The sequence below is a fragment of the Parus major genome, chromosome 15 (assembly GCF_001522545.3).
Source record: "Parus major isolate Abel chromosome 15, Parus_major1.1, whole genome shotgun sequence".
Taxonomy (NCBI): domain Eukaryota; kingdom Metazoa; phylum Chordata; class Aves; order Passeriformes; family Paridae; genus Parus; species Parus major.
The window spans coordinates 7,723,870-7,743,134 of record NC_031784.1 but is presented as its reverse complement, the minus strand read 5'-3'; the positions used below and the strand labels follow the sequence as shown (position 1 = coordinate 7,743,134).

Genomic DNA, 19,265 nt, shown 5'->3' with positions numbered 1-19,265 from the left:
CACTGGGGACTTTGGAAACATCTGATTACAGATGTAATCAGATTTGATATAATCAGAATTGATATAATTAGACCAATTCAGAAGTGCTTTATTTTTGAAGCTATTAAAAATAAATTTATATACCCTTGTACAAAAGTCATGCTGTACATAACTGATACCAACAGTAAAGACAACTACTTGTAATAAAATTGTATTTTCATAGAGAAAAGATACATATTCAAATACTAAATTTCAATTATTGTAGCCAACATAAAATTATTCACTACTGTGATCTAAATTATATTTTTGCATATATTTCTTAAGCTTTTCTATTTATATAATTGGATTTTTCTGTCCCAATAGTTCTACTATTTAGCAACTGAAAAAGCTCAACTGCACATCCAGTTCCTCTTCAAATTCAAAGGAAATTTGGCCTGTATGGCCACAATTCAATCACTGATAGCAGCTACTATCTCAATGCTGTCCAAGGGGATGAAGATGTCAGAACATGTAACTCTGCCTTCTGCAGGAGCAGCAGCACTTCTCAATACATTAAATAGCTTACATAATTATCTGTTTCTTAGAGATAAAAGTGATTTTTTTTAAAAGGGTCAAACCAATTCAAGTCCTGTGAAGGCACAAGATTATTATTATTATTATTATTATTATTATTATTATTATTATTATTATTATTATTATTATTATTATTATTATTATCATCATTACCCAAAATTCTGTTTTCTATCAGTACACAGACTTACCTTGTCCTCCTGTTGCAAACTTGGTCCCATCTGGGTGAATGTCCACTGAAAATATTGGCTTTCCTGGAATTAGAGAACAAGCAGCAACATACTGAATTATTTTATATTCAAGGGAATGCAGTAATGCCGTAACCACCATAACTCTTCTGGCTGGCAAGTGACTTTCTTCTTCTAAAGGCTCGAGTTGTAAGAATTACAGCTGACTACAAGAGCTGAGAGCAGCTTGCTGACAGAAATGGCAGCCTATTAAAAGCCTATATGATGTTATATGAAGTTATCATGCCACAAAAAGCAGCAATAACCAGGGACACTTAATCCAGCAGGATATGCCAAATACCTCAAAGCAAAGTAATACCACAAAGCAAGTGCCAACAAGGCAAAACGGTATTTGAGTATGGAATTTCTTCAAGGTTTCTACATTTATTAGCTGATGACCTGAAGCAAGTCTTGTCTGGGCTTCTGTTTTTTAAAAATCTTTCCCAGTTTCAAGCTGGATCTGTTGGTCACGCAATTACCTATCTCAAATTTCAATTCTCTTAATGAAACTCTTCTATCCAAAAACTAATTTTGATATTATGGCTTCCATATAGAAAGAGGAGGACTAACCAACAACAGCATTACTCTTAAATCCTTCAATTCTCCATATGCTACATCTTTCAGAAGAAAGCTAATTTTACTAGAATGTAAACTCTGTAACAAATACCACAGCTGGGGAACAGCTTTGGAAACCAGAAAGCCCTCATTTCCAACCTGTTCTTCTCCAACCACTGGCTCATATTCACTCTCTATGTTCACAGTTGTTTTAACCTTTGCAGAGGAAAAGGAAGAGGGGAGCAGCAAGCTTCCTGCCTTTCAGAGATGCTCAAAGAGCTACCACTAAGGATTATTTGAAAGAACATGCATGCGATTTCCACATCCAAAGAATTTCTGGCAGCACTTCTAATCTTTTCAAACTGGAATGTCTCTGCAAGCAAGATCACATATATGCCACTATAAAATAAGGCAATTTATCAAACATCCAGAAGTACCAGTACCCACACACCAAGACTGCTTGATAAACTTCCCATGAGTGTCAATCTTGTGCTGTATCTTCATGAGATGTTAAGACATAAATGATAAAACCTGGAGATCTTATCTAACAGCACATTTTATGTCTAACTGTAGCAACTGAAACCTTGACACCAAACTAATAAAATCCTCATCCAAATACCCACTATTTCTTACTATTTGAGGGATACACATTCAGCTCCATTTCGACTTTTGTATCCTTTATGTTGATTTGTTTTAATGTTTATTTTATTTGGATTTATATTGCAACTCTGACATGTGATTTCTCTTAAAATTTTTACAGGCAGCCAAGCAAAGACCTTAAGCACAGAAAGATGGCACTCAACTTACATTCCTTCCAAGTCCTTCAGACCACATAGCACACATGAGCTGAGACACACATGAGCTGTGGTTTTACTTCAGCTTGTTGTGCCTGAGTCTCGCTTTTATTCTATTAACTCAAATGCAACATTCAGGGTTAAGCTGAATATTTAGAGAAGCACAAACAAGAAACAAACATTTATTTTTGTGCATCAGTGCATCACTTGAAATAGTTGAGCCCACTGAAAGTTACTGAAAAGGCCACTCTGGAGACCTTAGAGATGGAAGAGGTGACCTTTTCAATCTGCATCAAGTCTTGGGCAAGAAGAGCTCATATACTCTGGTATTTGCCATTAGATGTGCTGGGAAGCATAGGAAGCCAGCTATCAAAGACCTTTGAATTCCAAGAACCTGGCTCATTTTGTCTCTGTATCATTCACACCAAGAGAAAACTTTCCCAGCAAATCAGAAAGAACTTAGCCACCTCTACCATTACTATTCAGGCAAAGCAAATACACTGCACATTCCAAAAAGTTGTCATTGCACCCACTGTTTTGCAAAAATTACTGACATGATATAATTTTCCTTTACTACATGTTACAAACTACCACAGCCTCTCCAATTTCTGCATTAAGAGCACAGTTCTACAGAAGCAGTAACATCAGCTCTTTCCCTTCTCCTGGGCAAAGATTTTTCACAGATCCACATACGGGGTTGAAAAAACTCAGCAAATTACTTTGCTTAGAGAGCCAGAGGTAACTAGTCTACAAATTCATCATAAAAGCTTAAAATTAGCCACACCAAGGAAAATGGCCATCAAGCCCAGTAGTCTGTGTTCAGAAACCAGCTCTAGATAAGTCCCTAGGGATCTGTACAATGGTAAACACACAATGTTTCTTCCTAAAATAATCTTCCAACTTCAAAGAAATTACAGTTCTGACTTCTTGAATCAGGGGCCCTCAATGGACTTTCTTCTATAAATTCAAGCAGCCATTTCTCAGATCCATAATTACCTTCAACATCCCCTACAGAAAGAGATTCACGGTTCAGCCACAAACTCTGTGAGGAACCTCCTACTCCATGGATCTGCACCAGCTATTTGCTACTTTAATGCAATTAATCCTTGTACAGAAGGGCAGTGAACGAAAATCACTCAACACTGATCCCTTTTCCACCACTCACAACTGTGTTCATCACATTCCCAGCCCAATGATCCCACTCCTTGCCTAAATAGTCCTTACTCTACTCATTTGTACAAAGGGTGTCTCATACTTCTCATCATTCTGGTCACTCCAAGCCACTTTCAGTTCTCCTCTGTTTTGTGACATGAATGGGAACTGGCATTGAAGGCCATGGGTTCAAACATAAACTCTCCATATATTTATATTGCAGAATAAAATTTTATTTTTTAGGTTTTTCCTACCATAAATTTGGAGTTCAATCAAATAAGCACTGAGCAGATTTTCATAAATGGTTATAATCCTGAAAACTCAGACCTCAGTTAAAGTTGCCAGGTCACAGGGCATTATTTTATCTGTGAAGTTTAAAGAGGGTATGGACTTTGCACTCCGGAAAGGCAGCAGTAATAAATGAAGTGCTGGACATGTTTCCTACATGGCTCAACTGTGATCCAGGAAGGGATCTTATTCCACAGGTAACTGATGATACACAATGATCTGCCCAGTACTTAATGTCCAATTACTAATTAAAAAAAAAAAAGAACAACAAAAACAAAACCCAAAATGAGCAGATGAAGTGATCACAGGACAGAAATTCAGCACGACAAAGTCATTGCCAGGGTGCTCTTTCCTCCAGGGTACCACAATCAAGAGAATGCCATCTACAGTGCCAGATAACTGTAACAGGCCACAACTATGAGACTTGTTCCATACTATTTGGGGTTTACAAATTGAGCACAGATACTGGGATTTTCTTCACTTCCTTCAGTTTCTCAAAATAATGAAGAAGGAGCCATTATTTGATAGCAATCACCTTCTTCCCTGGGTTCATGTCTTTATCAGATTATGTTGCTAGTTCCTCTGAAAAACACCAAAAGGCACAAGGTCCCTGCTTCAAAGCAACTGAAGCTTTCCCATGTTTCTAATTGGAGATGTGTTCAGTTTCCCAGCAGTAAAAATGAACCAAAACAAACTGTGATATTTAAACAGCAACACTAAAATCTAACACAATGTGTTTTAAGACATTCTGACCTCTTGAAATAATTTCTAAAAGAAGATAAGCTTAAATTATTGAAGCTCCCAGAATCACATTGCAGGAGGAGGCAAACCAGGTTCATTAAATACAGAACACCTTATGATATACCAGATGTCCTGTGGGCTTATTTGTTTAAAGAACCCAAATATACATTATGTACTTAAAGAAATACTGATAATGAACCAAGCTTGGAACAAAAAGACCTAAGTAAGAAAACCCAACTTTTGTCTTTTAAAAAAAAGTACACCAGTGAAGAATAAAAGCTATTTTAAAATTTTGTTTGTTATTTAACTTTATACAATAGTCAATGAAATGTAAAAACAGTTTTAGGTGAATTTCTACCTCAAAATGAGTGAATTTCTATTCAATTTGCTTCCAGCCCACCTAATATATAAGAGTCAATGTGACTCACAAATCAAGTCAAATATTTACATTCCACCATTACAGCTTGGAGAGATAAACTCCATGCCTATATTTAAACAACAGCAGGCTCCAGTTTCCACAAGCTGTTATACATGAGCAGCACCTTGGGGCTTGCAAGGGTTTCTTGGAACAGCAAGGGACTTCCTTTCCCACAGGGATCAGTGTTTGCCTGCATGAGTTGTCTTCAAGCACCTGGGCTCTCAAAACCCTGAGTGATGAGTATGTACAGGCAGCTGCTGGGTGCATGATGCATGTCTACAGAGGCACTGAATGCAAGACTGGGAAGGAGAAGCCAATCACACCTCTTGTATCTTACAGTCATCTGTTCCTGCCCCCACCATTAGACTGCACTTTTGAATATTCTTCCTTGCTCTAAGTTAAAGGCACATGGAAGAGAAGAACACAATAATAATGAAAATTTAATGTAAAATTTAATAAACCCACATTAAGTGCATGAAAAGCTTATAGAAAATGCATCTGAGCAAAAAATAATTCCAATAAGCACTCAGAAAAAGCGACATTAAGAACTCCATTGCAAAAACTTGGAGAGAAATATGCTGAACTGCTTTTACCATAAGTGCGTGGCACCTCGGCTGTGCAGCACACAATTCCCAGGTGTGCTGGATTTCCTGGCTACAACACTCACTTCTAGTGCCTATTATCTCCTGGAGAATGTATGCCTGGAAGCATCATTCTAGTCCATTCAGTAAAACAAAACTCCCAAAACTGAGTGGGAAGAGGAAAAGGCTGAAATGACAGCAGCTGGATCTGGTGTGTAAAAGAGCCAGCCCTGCTATCAGGACTCACTCACTAATGAAGACAGTGAGGCAGCCCCGTGTGCCTGTGCAGAAATCCAAGGAATAAGAATTATCACAGAGTCTCCAGCACACACAGTGTAAATTCTCTTCACTCTGTTTCTGGAGAAGTTTCAGAGCCAAGAGGGAGCCCCATTAGGAGTGATGGAGACTCCTCACATGCAGCAATGCCTGGAGGATCCAGAACCCAGGTACATTAGAGGAGGCTGACTAAACTCACCGGTTTTTATCCTGCACTCCCTGCCCCTAGGACAGGAATGTGTGATTGTCACACAGTCCTGCACACCTTTTCAGCCCTGACAGCACCTCACAAATGGAGCTGCTGGTAAATGTCTATTTTGGAGGTGGCAAAATTATGACGAAGTGCCTTGGCCAAACTCATCCCAAGAGGTCAGGGGCAGAAATGGGAGTAAAATTCAGGACTATCAAGGCCCTGTGCAGTGCATTATCCATTATCACAGGGCTCTATAAATGAAGCCCTGTTTGGCTGAAGCCTGTGTTCTAAATTGCTGCAGATGGTTGGATGTGTTCTAAATTGCTACAGATTTCAAATACATACCCATACCAAGTTACAGATCTAATCTCTGTGATCTCCAAGGACTTAGGCTGAAAGTTTTTATTCAGCTGCTCCTGTGCTCCCACTGAAGATACACAGAGGCACGGGACAGCCTGACCACAGGCAGCCAGAGATTAAGATGTAAATGCTACATTTGTTTACAGTAACAAAGCAGAAATGTAAAAAAACATCTCAAATAGAGCACTTCCACATTTTTTTCAGTTCACTACAACTTTTGTTTACAAGGTTGAGTCCATCTGCTGCCTATAGAGTCTCTGGAGAGCAGGCCAAGTAAAGATGCACATGAATGGCAACTTGAGACTTAAGTTGTTAACAAAATCTGCAGCATGAACACAAAGAATACAACACATGCAGAAAAGCATCTGTAAAGTTGTACCTGTGGTTTTTAACTCAAAGCATGCTTTTCCAGCTTGAATAACCTGGTGTTAGCTTTATTCTAGATACCAATCAGCTACATGAGCCCAGCTAATGACATTTACACATTGACAGAGTATAAAATTTGCACTTGAAATAAAGCTGTACCCATGAATCTGAGGGTAAAACTTGCATAAACAGAAGTGAGCTCTTTGTGTTAGGTTTCTTCTCACTGCTTCACCAGGAACAGTAGAGGTATTAATCTGGAAATTCATCCTAAGCAGGGTAAATATGACATAAACACTGGTGCCATCATGTATTTGCCACATAAGGAAAGTACAGAGCCTTCTGTCAATTACCGACACTTCACTCTAAGCTGTTTTAGTTCACATATCTCTTCAACATCACCAGAGGACTGGCAGACAGGATGCTACATAAATTCAGGGAGTTGCTTTGAAAGTAGTATTGGAAAAAACTTTTCCCTCCATGGAGAACGACAGCACAGCTTAACGCATTTGAGGACCTTTAACAGTGCACTTGTGTCAGCAATGTGAGACCCGGGTGGTCAGCGCAGTGCACTGGACACACACTCATCCTGCCTGGACACTCGTCCGGAAGGGACCTCGGGATCAGCACAAAACTCCTCTCCTCTGCACAGGCCACACTCGATTTAAACCATCCCTCTGCACTTTCTCAAGCACGAAGCGGCCCAGCGGCCGTGCCCGGCCGGCGGAAGCAGCTCAGCGCTCCCTCAGAGCCTGCAGCCCTCCCTGCAGAGCCCGGGCACGGCGGTGCCCGGCTGTCCCCAGCGAACACGCCGTGCCAGGCGGGCCGGGTTCCAGGGGCTGCCGCCGCACGGCCCCGTCCTGAGGACGAGCTCTCCCCACGCCGCCCTCGGGAACCCGCCCAGCTCCCGACACCGGGCTCCGCTCCCGTCCGCCGGGACAGCGGGGGTGCGGACTTGTTGCTGCCGCTGCCGCCGCCCGCAGCCGCCGCTCCCGGAGCGGTGGAGCTCCGGCACCCGCGGCCGCCCCGGGAGCGCCCGGCAGCGGCCCAAGGCTCCGCCCGCCCCGCGCCCCCCGCGAGTGCCGCACGCCCGTTCCCCCGCCGCACCTGCCCGGCCGGACCGCGGCACCTGCTGCCCGGCCGGCCCGCGGCACCTGCTGCCCGGCCGGCCCTCACCATTGTGGTTGACCCAGGTCGGCTTCAGCAGCTTCATTGTTCCCCGCCCGGGGCCCCCGCCGGCCTCCGCCCTCGGGACCCCAGGGCGGCTCCGCCCGGGCTGCCTCCGCGGCCGCGGCGCTCAGCGGCCGCCGGCCACCATGGGCCCGCGCCCGGCGCCGCAGTGCCCGCGCCCCCGGCCGGCCCGAGCCGCCTCAGCGCCGCTCCATGTCCCGGTGCCGCCGCCGCCCCGCCGCATCCCCCGCCCGGCGCCGCCGGCGATCCGGCACCGCCGGAACTCGGCGCCTGGCAACCGCCAAACCGGCCCGGCGGGAAACAGCGCCCCGACCCCGCCGTTCCCCCGCCAGGCGCCGCCCCCCCACAGCGCGGGCGGGCGCCCCCTGCCGGGCGGAGCGGGCCGGTGCCGGCGGGGCGGGAGCTCCGTGTAGGGCGCCCGCCGGAACGTTCGTGCGCCGGAACGGGGGACGCGGGGTCGGAGTGCGGCCGGCGGGGGCTCGGCGCAGCGCGGGGCCATGTGGGCGGCGGCGGCGGCGCGGGGGCTCCGCGGGGCCCGGCTCAGGTAGGGCTGGGGCTGCTCTGCCCCAGGACCGCGGGGAGGGAGCCCGGGAAGCGCCTCTTAGCCGCGGGCCCCGCCCGGGCTCTTGCGGGGGGCTGGGCCCGCGCTGGGACCCCGCATCTGGAGAAGTCGGTGCCTTGGCACCTAGGTCGGTTCGTCCTCCCGTGACAGCTGCCGAGATACGACAGTCGGCATCGTTCTCCTAATCTGAACGGCAGTGGTCTGACCTCTCACATAGCAGCTCCTCAAAGGGGTCATTGTCAGAGCTTAAAAATAAAACTGCTGTAACCTATCCAAAAAGTGGATCTGTTTCACCCCCCGGTATCTGTGGGCTCACATCGAGCAGTCCATATTTGGGATCAGTTACTTAGATCACCTAGCTCTTGAGGCCATCTCTGGGCAATCATATATCCTGCCATGAATGAAGTGGCCGAAAATGGTTCAAAACTCATCACTGTAAAATAGGAATAACAAATAGCTCTTGTGCAGAATCAATGACATCAGTCAGTTTCTCCTCATGTGTTGTGTTACTTTTCCTCCTGCAGCTCCTGGCTGCCCCAAATAGTCCTGCTCCGAGAGAGTCACTGGCAGAGTTCATTGCTGGAGTTCAGGACATCCATCCCTGTGAGGTGAGTGCAGCTTTCTTGGAGTCACACAGAAGTGTTCTTATGCATTGGGGGAACACAAATTTTCCCAAGTCCAAATTTAACCTTTAACTGTACATGTTTAAGTCTCTATATGCCAAAGCAGTTAGGAACTGTTGGCCTCCTGTGGAGAGTGCAGAGGTGATAGTTATGACTTTGTGCTTGCGGGTAGCACAACCACAACACAGCTGGAAATGTTGGGATTTATGCAGTGCTCCAGAATTCCCTGCTGGGAAGCACCAATGAAAGCCTGGCTGGACCAGAAATGCTTTGTTGTGAAGGCAGAGGCAGCCCATGTGTATGTCTGTGCCACAAATCAGTGTCTGGTTTTGTTTTGATGCAGTTTGATTTAAAATACCCAGGCAGCTCTTAGGTACTGTTGGAGAGGGACTGTTTCACACTATAAATGTTGATTTTTCAGTCTGCCAGGCAGGAATGAGCGTCAGTTTGTGTTTGTGGAGTGTGCAATAGTATCTCGGATCTGCATGGAGAAGTAACATCTACAACCTGAACTTTGCTCCAAATGCAGAAATTTTAGAAGCATGCATAAAACTACTTGCAGTCTTCTTTAATGTGAAACAACTGGAGTAATTGTTCAAGGCCAGGCTGGTTGGGGCTTGGAGTAACCTGGTCTACTGAAAGGTTTCCTGCCGATGGCAGGGGAATAGAACTACATGAGGTTCAAGGTCCTTTCCAACACAAGCCACTTGTATGATAAACCTGCTGTGCTGCACTCTGAGCCAGTTAAAACAATTCTAATTCAATTTTTGTGGAACTTTCTTAGGTCATTCTGATGTTTGGCACAAAATTGCTTTTCCCAGGCAGTTCTCTGCAGAAAAATCTCAGCAGACAAGTCACTGGCTCCTGGAAATTACATTACTTGAATAAAGCTAATGGCTGGAACTTTTGTCAGGGACCAAATTAAACAATGGAAGAGAAAGCTGCTGGTGTTGAATTAAAGGACAAAATATCTTCTTTCATTTACTATTTCCCTTGTAGAGCACAACCAAAGAAGAAAAAGAAAGTGGATGTGAAGAAAGAGCAAGCACAGAAGGAGCGTATGAAGAAAAAGCTTAAAAAGTTGGAAAAAGCTGCCCCAGAACTGATTCCAATTGAGGATTTTATAACACCACTTAAGTACTCAGAGAGCAACAGGTTAGTAGGTCTTTCACCATGCACCTGCTCTCACAGTGGATTTCTTTCTCTACATAACTGCAACATAGTGTCAGCCTTGGTACAAAATGTTATCCACTTCCATCAGGACAAAAGTATGGAAAGGAAATATTACTTGCTCTTGCTAAGAATAATGAAAACCAGTGCATTTCCTGTTAGACTGACTGGAGAACCTCATAGACTGACTAAATTATTAGTGAATTCAGTGTATTCTCTGGGTTTGGTGGGGTTTTTTTGACGGGTGGTGAGATTTTTTGTTTAATTTTATTTTTGTTAGTTTGGTCTTTGGAGTCAGGCTATTCCTCTATTACAGTGTTATCCTTCTCTTCACCAGGGTGCGGAGTCTTCCCACTCTCTCTCCTGAAGAGACTGAAAGAAGAGTTTTGCTTTTGAAGAAGTGGTGTTTGTTTAAGCAGAAACAAGATGAGGCAGAAAAGAAAGCAATTAAGGCCCTCGTAGAATCTCAGCAAGAGGCGCTGAAGGAATTGCGCCTGGAATCCGAGGAGCTGTATGAGGCAGCAATCCGGAGGGATGAGGGCCTTTTCCCCTTCGAGAGGGAGGGACCCCGTTACACCCCTCCCCTTCCTGGCTATGATCCACCCGAAGGAAAGTGCATTGACATCACCAAGGTGTACACGCAGTGATGGAGGAGCTCCTGCTCCAGTTGCCAAGGAGGTGCTCAGCCAACTTGAAGAAAGAAAGATTGGAATAAGAACAAACAATTCTTCCTGCAGGTTACAACACTGCAAGATGTGACTGTAAAAAAATAAATGAAGAACCTCTGTGTTTTAGTGGCTATTCAGATAATAACACATCTAGCAAAGCTACATGATGCTACATAGTAGCAAGGCAAATTTTTTTTATTTTCTTTTATTGCCATGTAACTGTTGTAACTAAGTTTCTGTGGGTTTGCCCTGATACAAACCAGATCTCTCTCTCCATTTGTTTAAACCTTTATTTTTTAGTAGTTTTGAATACTGCCACAACACTCACCACCGCTTGAACAGTTCAACAAAGGGGCAGTTTCAGGGTGCGCAGCTCCCAGGCGAGAAACTCTTCAACCACCACTATCCTGATTCTGGGAAATGTCTTTTAAATGCCAGTGTTTGGGATTGTCCTGAGCTGGCAAGGAAGAGTCCCAGGTTGGGTTTTTTTTCCCCATCTGGGAGGCTTGGGCTGGATACTTTGTTCCAAAAGTGCTCAATGCCAGCTGGTAGGGCAAAGGCCCTCAGAGGTGGGGCATGTATGCAGTAATTTAGAAGGTGCCTGCTGAGATGAAATCCTAAAGTATAAGACAGCAGTCAAAGACCACAATCAAATTAAGCACCTCAAACCTATCTTTAAAAGTACTCTGTGTTTAAATAAAATTTCAGTATTTTTAAATGAGTGTTAAAGTATTGCAGGGCAGGGCTACAGTTGTAGAACTCCAACATGATGTGGGGAAAAAAAAAAAAAAAAAGCCAGCATAATTCTGAATTGTGTATTATGTTACTGACCAAACACAGAAAACAGTTTTGTTAGTTTGATTTGTCATGGTCAAGTGGTAGATACCAGTCAGGTGGTGGGCTCTTCCTGAGCTTCCACACTGGAGCATATTTCTGTTTTTCCATTACTCGAGCTCTTTCACTCTTGCACAAAGCTTCCTGAAATACAGGAAAAATAATATTACCATAATGGCGTTGGATGGTCCAGTCATACAGAGCTGATTTCCTGCTGTGAATACTTGAGATAAAAGAAGAAATAAAAGTTTATCATGCTTAAGCAGAAGTGCTAAATATTATCTAAGTAAGCCAGAACATAAGTTTTTAACCAAGTCATATTTCTATTTTGCCTCTGGCTCCTGAGTTACGAAGGAAACTCGCAGTGCTGTGGAACCCTCCCCGCAGAAGCTGTGCAGGCTGGCAGGAGGGAGGAGTTACAGTAGCCTGTGCTGCAGGGCTCGTGTCCTCCAGCGTCCGCGGGGCTGTAGCCAGCGGCATTTCTAGACACCCCGGGAATGCCTTTTCCCTCTAACGTAGCGGCTTTTCCTATTAGGAAGGAAATGTCAGAGCAACACAAATCAAGAGGTTTTACACCTGGAGATTAAAAATATTCCCTGGATCCTTCGCTGGGTTTGTAAGACAATCCTACCCACCTCCGCTCCGAGCCGGCGCCTGCTTTTCCAAACCCTCCCCAACCCCAGCAGCCCCGGCCCGGAGAGCCCCGGGCAGGCCGGGACCAGGAGCGGGGTCGGTACCTGCGCGGCGGCGGCGCGGTCCCTCTCCCAGGCGCGGCAGGCCTCGTAGTCCTCCCGCCAGCGGCCGCAATCCGGCAGCTCCCCGTGCGCGTAGTAGTGGTGGAAAGCGTGGCGCAGCCCGCGGCAATGCTTCCACTCCCCCCAGTAGTCCTCGCACGACCGCGGCGGCTGCGGACGGACATGGCCGGGCTGAACCGAGTCCCGCCGCCCGCCCGATCCCGATCCCGGCCCCGGCTCCCCGCTCACCCGCCAGGAGCCTTCCGCGCTCGCCATGCTGCGCCGCCGCCAATGGCCACCGCGCTTACGGCGGCACCCGCGGCCGCAGCCAATGGCGAGGGGCGGCACAAACCGGCCCCGTGCCCGGCAGCCAATGGCTGCGCGGCGGCCGGCACGTGACCAGCGCAGCCCGCGAGCAGCCGCGCGCTGCCGGAGGAGGCGCGGGCACGGCCGCAGCGCCCGCCCTTCGCTCTGTCCGAAATCAGCACACAGGGACGCAGATGGGATCCAGGAACTTTTACTCGGGCTCTGGGGAGAGCGCAGGATCGCACCCGGGTACGCTCGCACGCACAGGATACATTCGCACCGTTCCAAAGCGGCACCGGGCAGTGCAGCTGTGTCTCTCCTCTCCCTACACGTGCCAAGAGATTGCTACGCTACGTTATAGTATCTGAACTATTAAAAGGCATGTTATTAATTATAAATATAAAAAGCAGTTACAGGAGGTTTGCTTAGAATGATTAATAACCCAACACCTGAAGCTAAGCTTAAAGAGACTCCCTGCACTAAAATCCCAAACACCAAAGTCACCCTTCATTTGCACCACACCAAAAAGCTGACCTGAAATTGTGGCAAAATATATATAAAGTGAGGAAAATACCAAGCACAGAGCGACATGAGATCATCATCACTCAGGAGATGAGGGGAGGATGTAATCTAAGAACCGGACCCTTAGTAAGCTAGAGCTTGTTAGTTTCGCTTCTCAGGTTTATCACAGATCTACGTTCCCCTCTTTACAACACATACAAAAAGCTTCTTCCAAATTCCCAGAACTTAATTTTCAGCTGAAAATTAAGACAGTCTGACAGCTCCAGCTCTAAATATGAAACTGAAACCAAAACACCTTAAGTGTTCCTGTGTTGCAAAACGATCTCTCAACTGCTATTACTAAGATCCAAGATGCTTCAACTGTTATTTTATTTTCCCCTTAACTAGCTGAAGGTACTACAACTTAGGGCTTTCTTCCTTTTTTGCGCAGGGACTGGCCTTCTCCTGAAAAGGCAATAAACCGGCTTCCAGATTCATCCTGGAAAAAAAGAAAGAGGGGGAAAAAGGTTTTACCTCTTTGCTCACTGCTTGTGTGTGATGAACACTGAATGACTGTTAGCAAGAATACTCCATCAGAGTAGCCACTGACTGTAGACATTTCATATCCTACTCTAGATAAAAACCACATTCTTCCTGAAAATAAAATAGCAGCACTTTGGTGACCTTTCAGTCAACTGGCTTAATAAACTGACACCAAGCCAATCTTTTTCCATTAGTAACAAGGACATCAGAGGGTGCTTCATGTAATTCAAACCATTCTAAACTACTACCACTTTTTAGTGGAAGCATGCTGTAAAAAATCAAGGGGAAAGGGAGAGGGACCACAAACTTGGATCTTAGTTCTAATTCTGTGCAAAGCTAGAGAGGATTCAACTTTATTTACCTCTTCTACTTTCTTGACCAGTGGACGTGAATTCCTAATGAATGTGATTCTACCAATCTTGAAGTCATAGTTGGGAATTCCTCTGGAAAAGAAGCATAAAAATACTATGAAGTAAGTTTTATACCTACCATTGAGCTGAACACAGAGAGACCTATTCTGTGACTGTCAGTGTAATACCAACACTGACTGCACATTTTCATTTCTAAATAATTCTAGAGTTAAACCACTGAATTATTTCCTGAAGGTACGCACAGGTTGTAAAAGTAAATAATCACATACTGGGGTTATTGTGGAAGCCTGGCCACAGGCATGCTTCCACTAGCCTGTGGATAAGAAATACTATTTCCTACAGGCAAACTCATGACAAAATTAGTTTGTTTATATTGCAGAAGCAGGGAAAAAAACCTAAAACTCTGCTCAAACACTGACCCTTCACTTGCTGACAGCTGATGTACTTGCTGACATACCTCCGGATGTCTCCTGGTTTAATTGGCGAGGGGCTGGGCTCCACACCTTTCTTCTTGCCATCCAATCTGTTCCCAGATCCTGAGAATGCCTGTGGATAACGAGTTTTAATTTAACTCCTGGAATTTGAAAGCACACTGCACAAGGACATTATATTCTGAAAAATCTTACAGCAATTTTTATTTGTTATTTAATTCAGCATGCTTCTTTTTGATACATATAAGCTGATGATTCATAGGTGTAGGGTTCTGTTTCAGCTTCCCATCTGCCCTTTGCAGAGAGCAAGTCCTGCTGTTCCTGGCTATGATCACACAAAACATTCACAGGCACTTGCCAGATAAAAAATTAGCATCTCTTAAGAACAGGTACTAATATTTTGCAGGTGTTCAGAACAACTTTCCCTCACCATTTTTCAGCATTGAGAAAGCAGCAGAAATAGGGGACTTACACGAAATCCTATGTCACTCACATACCCACTGTGGTCTGCTTCTACATCCTGCAAGGGGAAAAACAAGTTCATTTTCTTCCTGTTCTGACATGTACATGACCTGAAACCACTTCCAAGTATTTCTCACCAAACAAAACTTCAGAACAATCCCTTTCCCAAAACAACAGTGTGTAAACAAGTCTCCAAAGCAACACATGCAATAGCTTCTGGTTGGTAAAATTTACCCTTAAGAACTTGTTTAATTTAAAAAAAAAAATATGTTGGCACTCACTGCTCCCCCCACAATCAATGCTGACTTCTAGGGAATGCATTTTGGAAGAACAAAAGCTCAACCTACTGTGGTCTCTTCATGTTGTGCACTTCTTTCTGGTTCTTTGTATCCCAAAGGAGCATCAAAATCCACCTATTTACACAAAAAGCATGGAAAAACCCATGATGAATATTTTTTCTTTAAATCATAAGCTTTATACTACTATTCCTCAAAACTCCATTAACTATTATCACTACATTTGATCTAAAAAGAACTAAGGCTTGCTTGTTAAACATTTTAACTCAGGCCTAAAAAAAGGCCAAGCCTCCTAGGAATGAGCCTTAGCATGTAATGGAAACAGAGCAGTAAAACAGCTCCACAGTATCACTGGAATATGAGTCAAGACAGAGCTATTAAATAAAACTCAGGTAAAACATGCTGAAGCTAAACATAAAATTCTAGGCACTGCAGTCACCTGATGGTGCCTGAAGTGCTAATCAGGATTACAATGGGGTTTCAAAGGCACATGAGTACTCCCAAGTGAGTCATTTTCCCTACCCCATGGATTGCACTTTTCTGGCAGCATCAGCCGGGCTGGGTGTGCAGAGCTATCACTGCACAAGTGCCCTCTCCTCTTGGGAGGACACAGTTAGGGCAGACTTTCCCCATCAGCTTTAACTTACATTCATATCACATTCTATGATGGACACAGCCTTATCTGGTTTGGTCTCCATTACCCGAAGCTCATAGATCTGAAACAGTCATAGATATTTTAAGATTGCATTATGTTTAAGGAAAGCATATCTAAACCTTTCCCTCCAGACAGCTTGAAGGAAACTAAAGTAAGTACTCCTTAGGCTGAGGACTAGATACTGCAGGGTCTCTACAGAACTTAAAAGCAAAAGTTTTTAACTTTGAAGCCAGAGAACCTGTTACTGTACCTTGCTCCACTCTTACTGTATTTTAATCTGCATTTTTTAAAACTAATTTTGAATTTAGGATAAATTCTTTCCCTTGACGTGTAAAACCTTCAACAGCACAAACATTTATTTTCTTGTGAGTCAAAAAAAAGTTTAAACAGCAGCTCAGAAAAAGACTTAGCTGATCCTTTTTCCCTCCAACAGAAAAGCATCTGTGAAATCTGTAATGAGGGATTACTTGTCCAAATCACTGCACAGCTCTGGGTTGATTGTTTTAGTATCAACATCCAACAACTGAACTTCATCTACAACCCTCAACTGTACCTTTTCATTGTAGTTGATGGCAATAACATCCCCAGTAGTAAGACAGGCAAAATTTCTCAATGCATTTTCCAGTCTTGGGAGCATGTTAAGATGAAATATTTGTTTTCAGTGAAACATCAAAGCCTTAGAGTTACCATACTGTAGATCTCTTATCCTTAATTACTCAAACATGGTTTTAAAGTCATCAATACTGCAGACAGGATTTTAATAAATATTAGGATGTACAAGTTCTTTAAAAGGACACTCAAAACTCACTGGATTTTAAGCAAACACTCGTTCTTCAGACCACACTTTGTACCAACAGGTGACCACATCTCTGTACATCAGCTCTCCATCCCCTTTGTTTTCAGAAGGAGCAGCAGTGGCCATGTACTACTGGAAGTGTATGAGCCACATCTGAAAGGCTAGCTCTGTTTGATAATTCCAATTTGGAGGAAAAATTTTTCCACCTTATTCCATAATTGAATAGGAAGGATACACAGCTTTGGGATTGGTGATGTCAAGAAAATCTGGACTCTGTGGCTGAAATTTTGAGTAAGTAGCAACTTGCAGATTCACACTCTCCACTTGTACCAGGCCTCCTTCTTCCAGCAGCAAATTCTGCATCATCTGCAAGAATAGAAACAAACACACAAAGCCCTATCAATGTGTCTGAAGTTTTCAAGTCTCTCTCCTGTGTATATCAGCTCTTGTGTATATTCAATTTCAGGAAGAACAGACAGGTACAGGTTAAAAGCAGTCAGCTTTGCTTAATTAAACTCCTCCAGAGGGAAGCCTGAGCCAGAACTGAAGGCTGTTGTAGGAACGTCACCAGCAGAGACAGGCACTATCAGGAAACATTCCACCTCCTTAATATTACACTTGGCAACTCGCTAATCCTACTTTTCAGGTTCTGACAGTCCAGCATGAGGCAACTCACCCAGTGTGGAAGGTAACAGATGCCCTCATCAGCCACAAACTCGAGCACTCCACAGTGTGTCATTCGGTCTGAGTTTTTGTTGGTCAGCTTGAACAGCATGGGGTAAGTAATATTAAGGCGGCCTGGTGAGAAAGGTGAGAAAAGTTTTCTTTGTTAAAATCCCCCAGCACATTTTTGAAGCTTCAGCTCACCAAGAGAATGGGCCAGACTACAGGAGAGGATTCCCCTCACACCATTATTCCAACTACTCAAAACTACAGAAAATCAGATACACAAATACACTTCAGATGTTTGTACTTGAAAGCAGACAAGCCTTATTAATTCTGACAGAAAAAAAATACCTTCAAAATACATTTTTAAAACTAATTAGTGTCACAGTATTTATTTAAGACTTAAATAGGTAACTAAAATACTATGGTATTTGCCTACACATTTGCTCCTATTTCTAATGTTGTTATTCCAGAATAAAGTATTCACTTACTGAGTTGATCCAAAGCCGATGGTGGCATAATTACTGCAGAAATGAACAAGAATGTAAAATTAGGAAAAGTACATCTGTACGAGAGTACATAACACACAATTTTATCTTTCTTTTCTCTAAAATATCTTTCTAAAAAAAAGGCAAATTCTAAAGCACATTCATTTATAGACTGAGACTTCAGTAGAATCAGTCATGACAAATATCCCTGCTACGTGGAGATTTAAGAATTAGAATCGGGGAAAAATAAAATAGAAGACAAGGTTTTACAATACTAAAGAAAAATTTTCTCCAAGCTAATTTTATTTGTTTGGGCTCACAGGTGCTCTTCAACCCATACTAACCCAAAACAACATAGCATTAGTCTGACAGCCTGAAAATTAACTTTGCCAATCTATTCCTTTCTTTGTACAAATTAAATGAAGTACAACACGGTGAGGGGAGAAACTTCTTCATCATAAACCTCCATGGCTCGCATTAGATACAAGACTGTAACAAGAAATTTTATAGAAGAAGACTGTCTCCTTCTAATGCTCATAAAGCCCGGCTCACTTGGTAAACATTTTTAATTACCGAGTAATGCAGCGGAAGATGACCCTTCCTCAAAGCCCCACCCAGGGTGCTCAGCACTCTGTCACCGTGTTTTCAATGTTCCTGCTGTCTTGGGCAAAAGCTGCTTTACTTGACACTATTCACAAACACTCTTCCAACAGGTTTATTAGTCAAAATAAAACATGCACATACTCTTCCCGCCTTTCTCCACATCTGACCTGTCATTAGGTCCGGCAAGCATGGATACCGAGAAGCAGCGGTACTGGGTTGAAAAACGGTTCTGGAACACCCGGGGAATGGGGTGGTCAAACATATTAAAAGAGAACTAGAGAGGAAAAAACAACACACAGAGAAGAACGTAACTATCAGTATCCACAGCACACAAAGTATCACAGCACCCACTGAGGGCTCCTGAAGTGTCGCCGCCCTGACGCGGCCTCTCCCCGGCCGCCCCCCAGCCTCACCATGGCGGCAGCGGGCGCTCCCTCGGGGCCGCCGGGCCGGGCCGGGCCGGGGCCGCTCGTCCGCCTCACGGGCTGTGCCGGGCCCCACCCACGTCCCCGCCCCTCCCAGCGTACCGAGCGGCGCGGCCTCGCGGGCGGCCATTGCGGGTGAGGGCGGAAGACCGGCCCTCGCGCCCTCTGAGACGGTCATCGCCGGGAGCCCCTTCTGCCCACTCGGCTTCTCTTCGGTCACCGGCTGTTGATACCGCCCTGCTGCCCCTTCGCTGGGCTCGCTTTAGTGGCAAAGCAAACAACTCTTCCGCAGCAAAGATGGCGGATGCGGCGACAAGACCCGGCAGGGGCTTTCCGGCCGAGGCTCTCTCGGGATTGGCCAGTAGCGCCTATCGTCACCGCCTTCTTCGCATGCCATTGGCGAGGCCCCGGAAGGGATTGGGCAGCTGAGAGTGCAGAGGTGG

At 44.7% G+C, this 19,265-nt stretch overlaps 4 protein-coding genes across 11 annotated transcripts in view; 1 reads left to right on the top strand and 3 right to left on the bottom strand.

Moving 5' to 3' along the window:
• The window catches only part of LOC107211793 (protein HIRA), a 32,038-nt gene extending 24,239 nt beyond the window's left edge, over positions 1 to 7,799 (bottom strand). For 2 of the 5 annotated variants that reach the window (XM_015644268.3, XM_015644269.3), the window contains exons 1-2: positions 7,674 to 7,799; positions 741 to 803 (exon numbers count right to left, since the gene is read on the bottom strand). In XM_015644268.3, the coding sequence (XP_015499754.1) occupies positions 741 to 803; positions 7,674 to 7,710 (100 nt within the window). In that variant the 5' untranslated portion in view covers positions 7,711 to 7,799. Of the gene's footprint in view, positions 1 to 740; positions 804 to 7,604 lie in introns of all 5 variants that reach the window. The other 3 variants (XM_033518093.1, XM_015644266.3, XM_015644267.3) reach the window with 3 other exon arrangements.
• Positions 7,800 to 8,143: 344 nt separating this feature from the next.
• Positions 8,144 to 10,837, top strand: MRPL40 (mitochondrial ribosomal protein L40). Its single transcript, XM_015643437.2, has 4 exons — positions 8,144 to 8,232; positions 8,775 to 8,858; positions 9,873 to 10,028; positions 10,381 to 10,837. Exons 1-4 carry the CDS (start codon positions 8,186 to 8,188, stop codon positions 10,688 to 10,690), a joined length of 597 nt encoding a protein of 198 aa, XP_015498923.1. The 5' UTR covers positions 8,144 to 8,185; the 3' UTR covers positions 10,691 to 10,837.
• A 675-nt stretch (positions 10,838 to 11,512) lies between these two features.
• C15H22orf39 (chromosome 15 C22orf39 homolog) lies at positions 11,513 to 12,633 on the bottom strand. The gene is made up of 3 exons (XM_015643439.3): positions 12,529 to 12,633; positions 12,283 to 12,450; positions 11,513 to 11,689 (listed from the first exon to the last, which is right to left on the bottom strand). Exons 1-3 carry the CDS (start codon positions 12,553 to 12,555, stop codon positions 11,564 to 11,566), a joined length of 321 nt encoding a protein of 106 aa, XP_015498925.1. The 5' UTR covers positions 12,556 to 12,633; the 3' UTR covers positions 11,513 to 11,563.
• A 147-nt stretch (positions 12,634 to 12,780) lies between these two features.
• UFD1 (ubiquitin recognition factor in ER associated degradation 1) lies at positions 12,781 to 19,082 on the bottom strand. Of its 4 annotated transcripts, none has more exons than XM_015644366.3 (12): positions 18,925 to 19,082; positions 18,539 to 18,671; positions 17,798 to 17,830; positions 17,317 to 17,438; positions 16,876 to 17,006; positions 16,398 to 16,470; positions 15,837 to 15,905; positions 15,241 to 15,306; positions 14,904 to 14,951; positions 14,458 to 14,546; positions 13,991 to 14,072; positions 12,781 to 13,585 (listed from the first exon to the last, which is right to left on the bottom strand). In XM_015644366.3, the coding sequence occupies exons 2-12, from the start codon at positions 18,657 to 18,659 to the stop codon at positions 13,511 to 13,513; spliced, it is 909 nt and encodes a 302-aa protein (XP_015499852.1). In that variant the 5' UTR covers positions 18,660 to 18,671; positions 18,925 to 19,082; the 3' UTR covers positions 12,781 to 13,510. The 4 variants fall into 4 exon arrangements, with proteins under 4 accessions (XP_015499852.1, XP_015499851.1, XP_015499855.1 ...); XM_015644365.2 differs by lacking the exon at positions 18,925 to 19,082 and adding an exon at positions 18,811 to 18,903; XM_015644369.3 differs by lacking the exons at positions 18,539 to 18,671; positions 18,925 to 19,082 and adding an exon at positions 18,368 to 18,519.
• Between the last annotated feature and the right edge of the window lie 183 nt (positions 19,083 to 19,265).

Bases quoted from the DNA above. Each gene is read 5' to 3' on its own strand.
- C15H22orf39 (XM_015643439.3), bottom strand. From the start codon at position 12,555: ATGGCGAGCGCGGAAGGCTCCTGGCGG. The intron at 12,451-12,528 runs GTGAGCGGGGAG...GTCCGTCCGCAG, and splicing joins GCGCGGAAGGCTCCTGGCGG to CCGCCGCGGTCGTGCGAGGA. The intron at 11,690-12,282 runs GTACCGACCCCG...CCTGTATTTCAG, and splicing joins ACCGCGCCGCCGCCGCGCAG to GAAGCTTTGTGCAAGAGTGA.
- MRPL40 (XM_015643437.2), top strand. From the start codon at position 8,186: ATGTGGGCGGCGGCGGCGGCGCGGGGGCTCCGCGGGGCCCGGCTCAG. The intron at 8,859-9,872 runs GTGAGTGCAGCT...TTTCCCTTGTAG, and splicing joins AGGACATCCATCCCTGTGAG to AGCACAACCAAAGAAGAAAA. The intron at 10,029-10,380 runs GTTAGTAGGTCT...TCTCTTCACCAG, and splicing joins AAGTACTCAGAGAGCAACAG to GGTGCGGAGTCTTCCCACTC.
- UFD1 (XM_015644365.2), bottom strand. The intron at 16,471-16,875 runs GTATCCTTCCTA...CATGCTCCCAAG, and splicing joins ATCACCAATCCCAAAGCTGT to ACTGGAAAATGCATTGAGAA. The intron at 15,307-15,836 runs GTAAGTTAAAGC...TTGTGTAAATAG, and splicing joins TCATAGAATGTGATATGAAT to GTGGATTTTGATGCTCCTTT.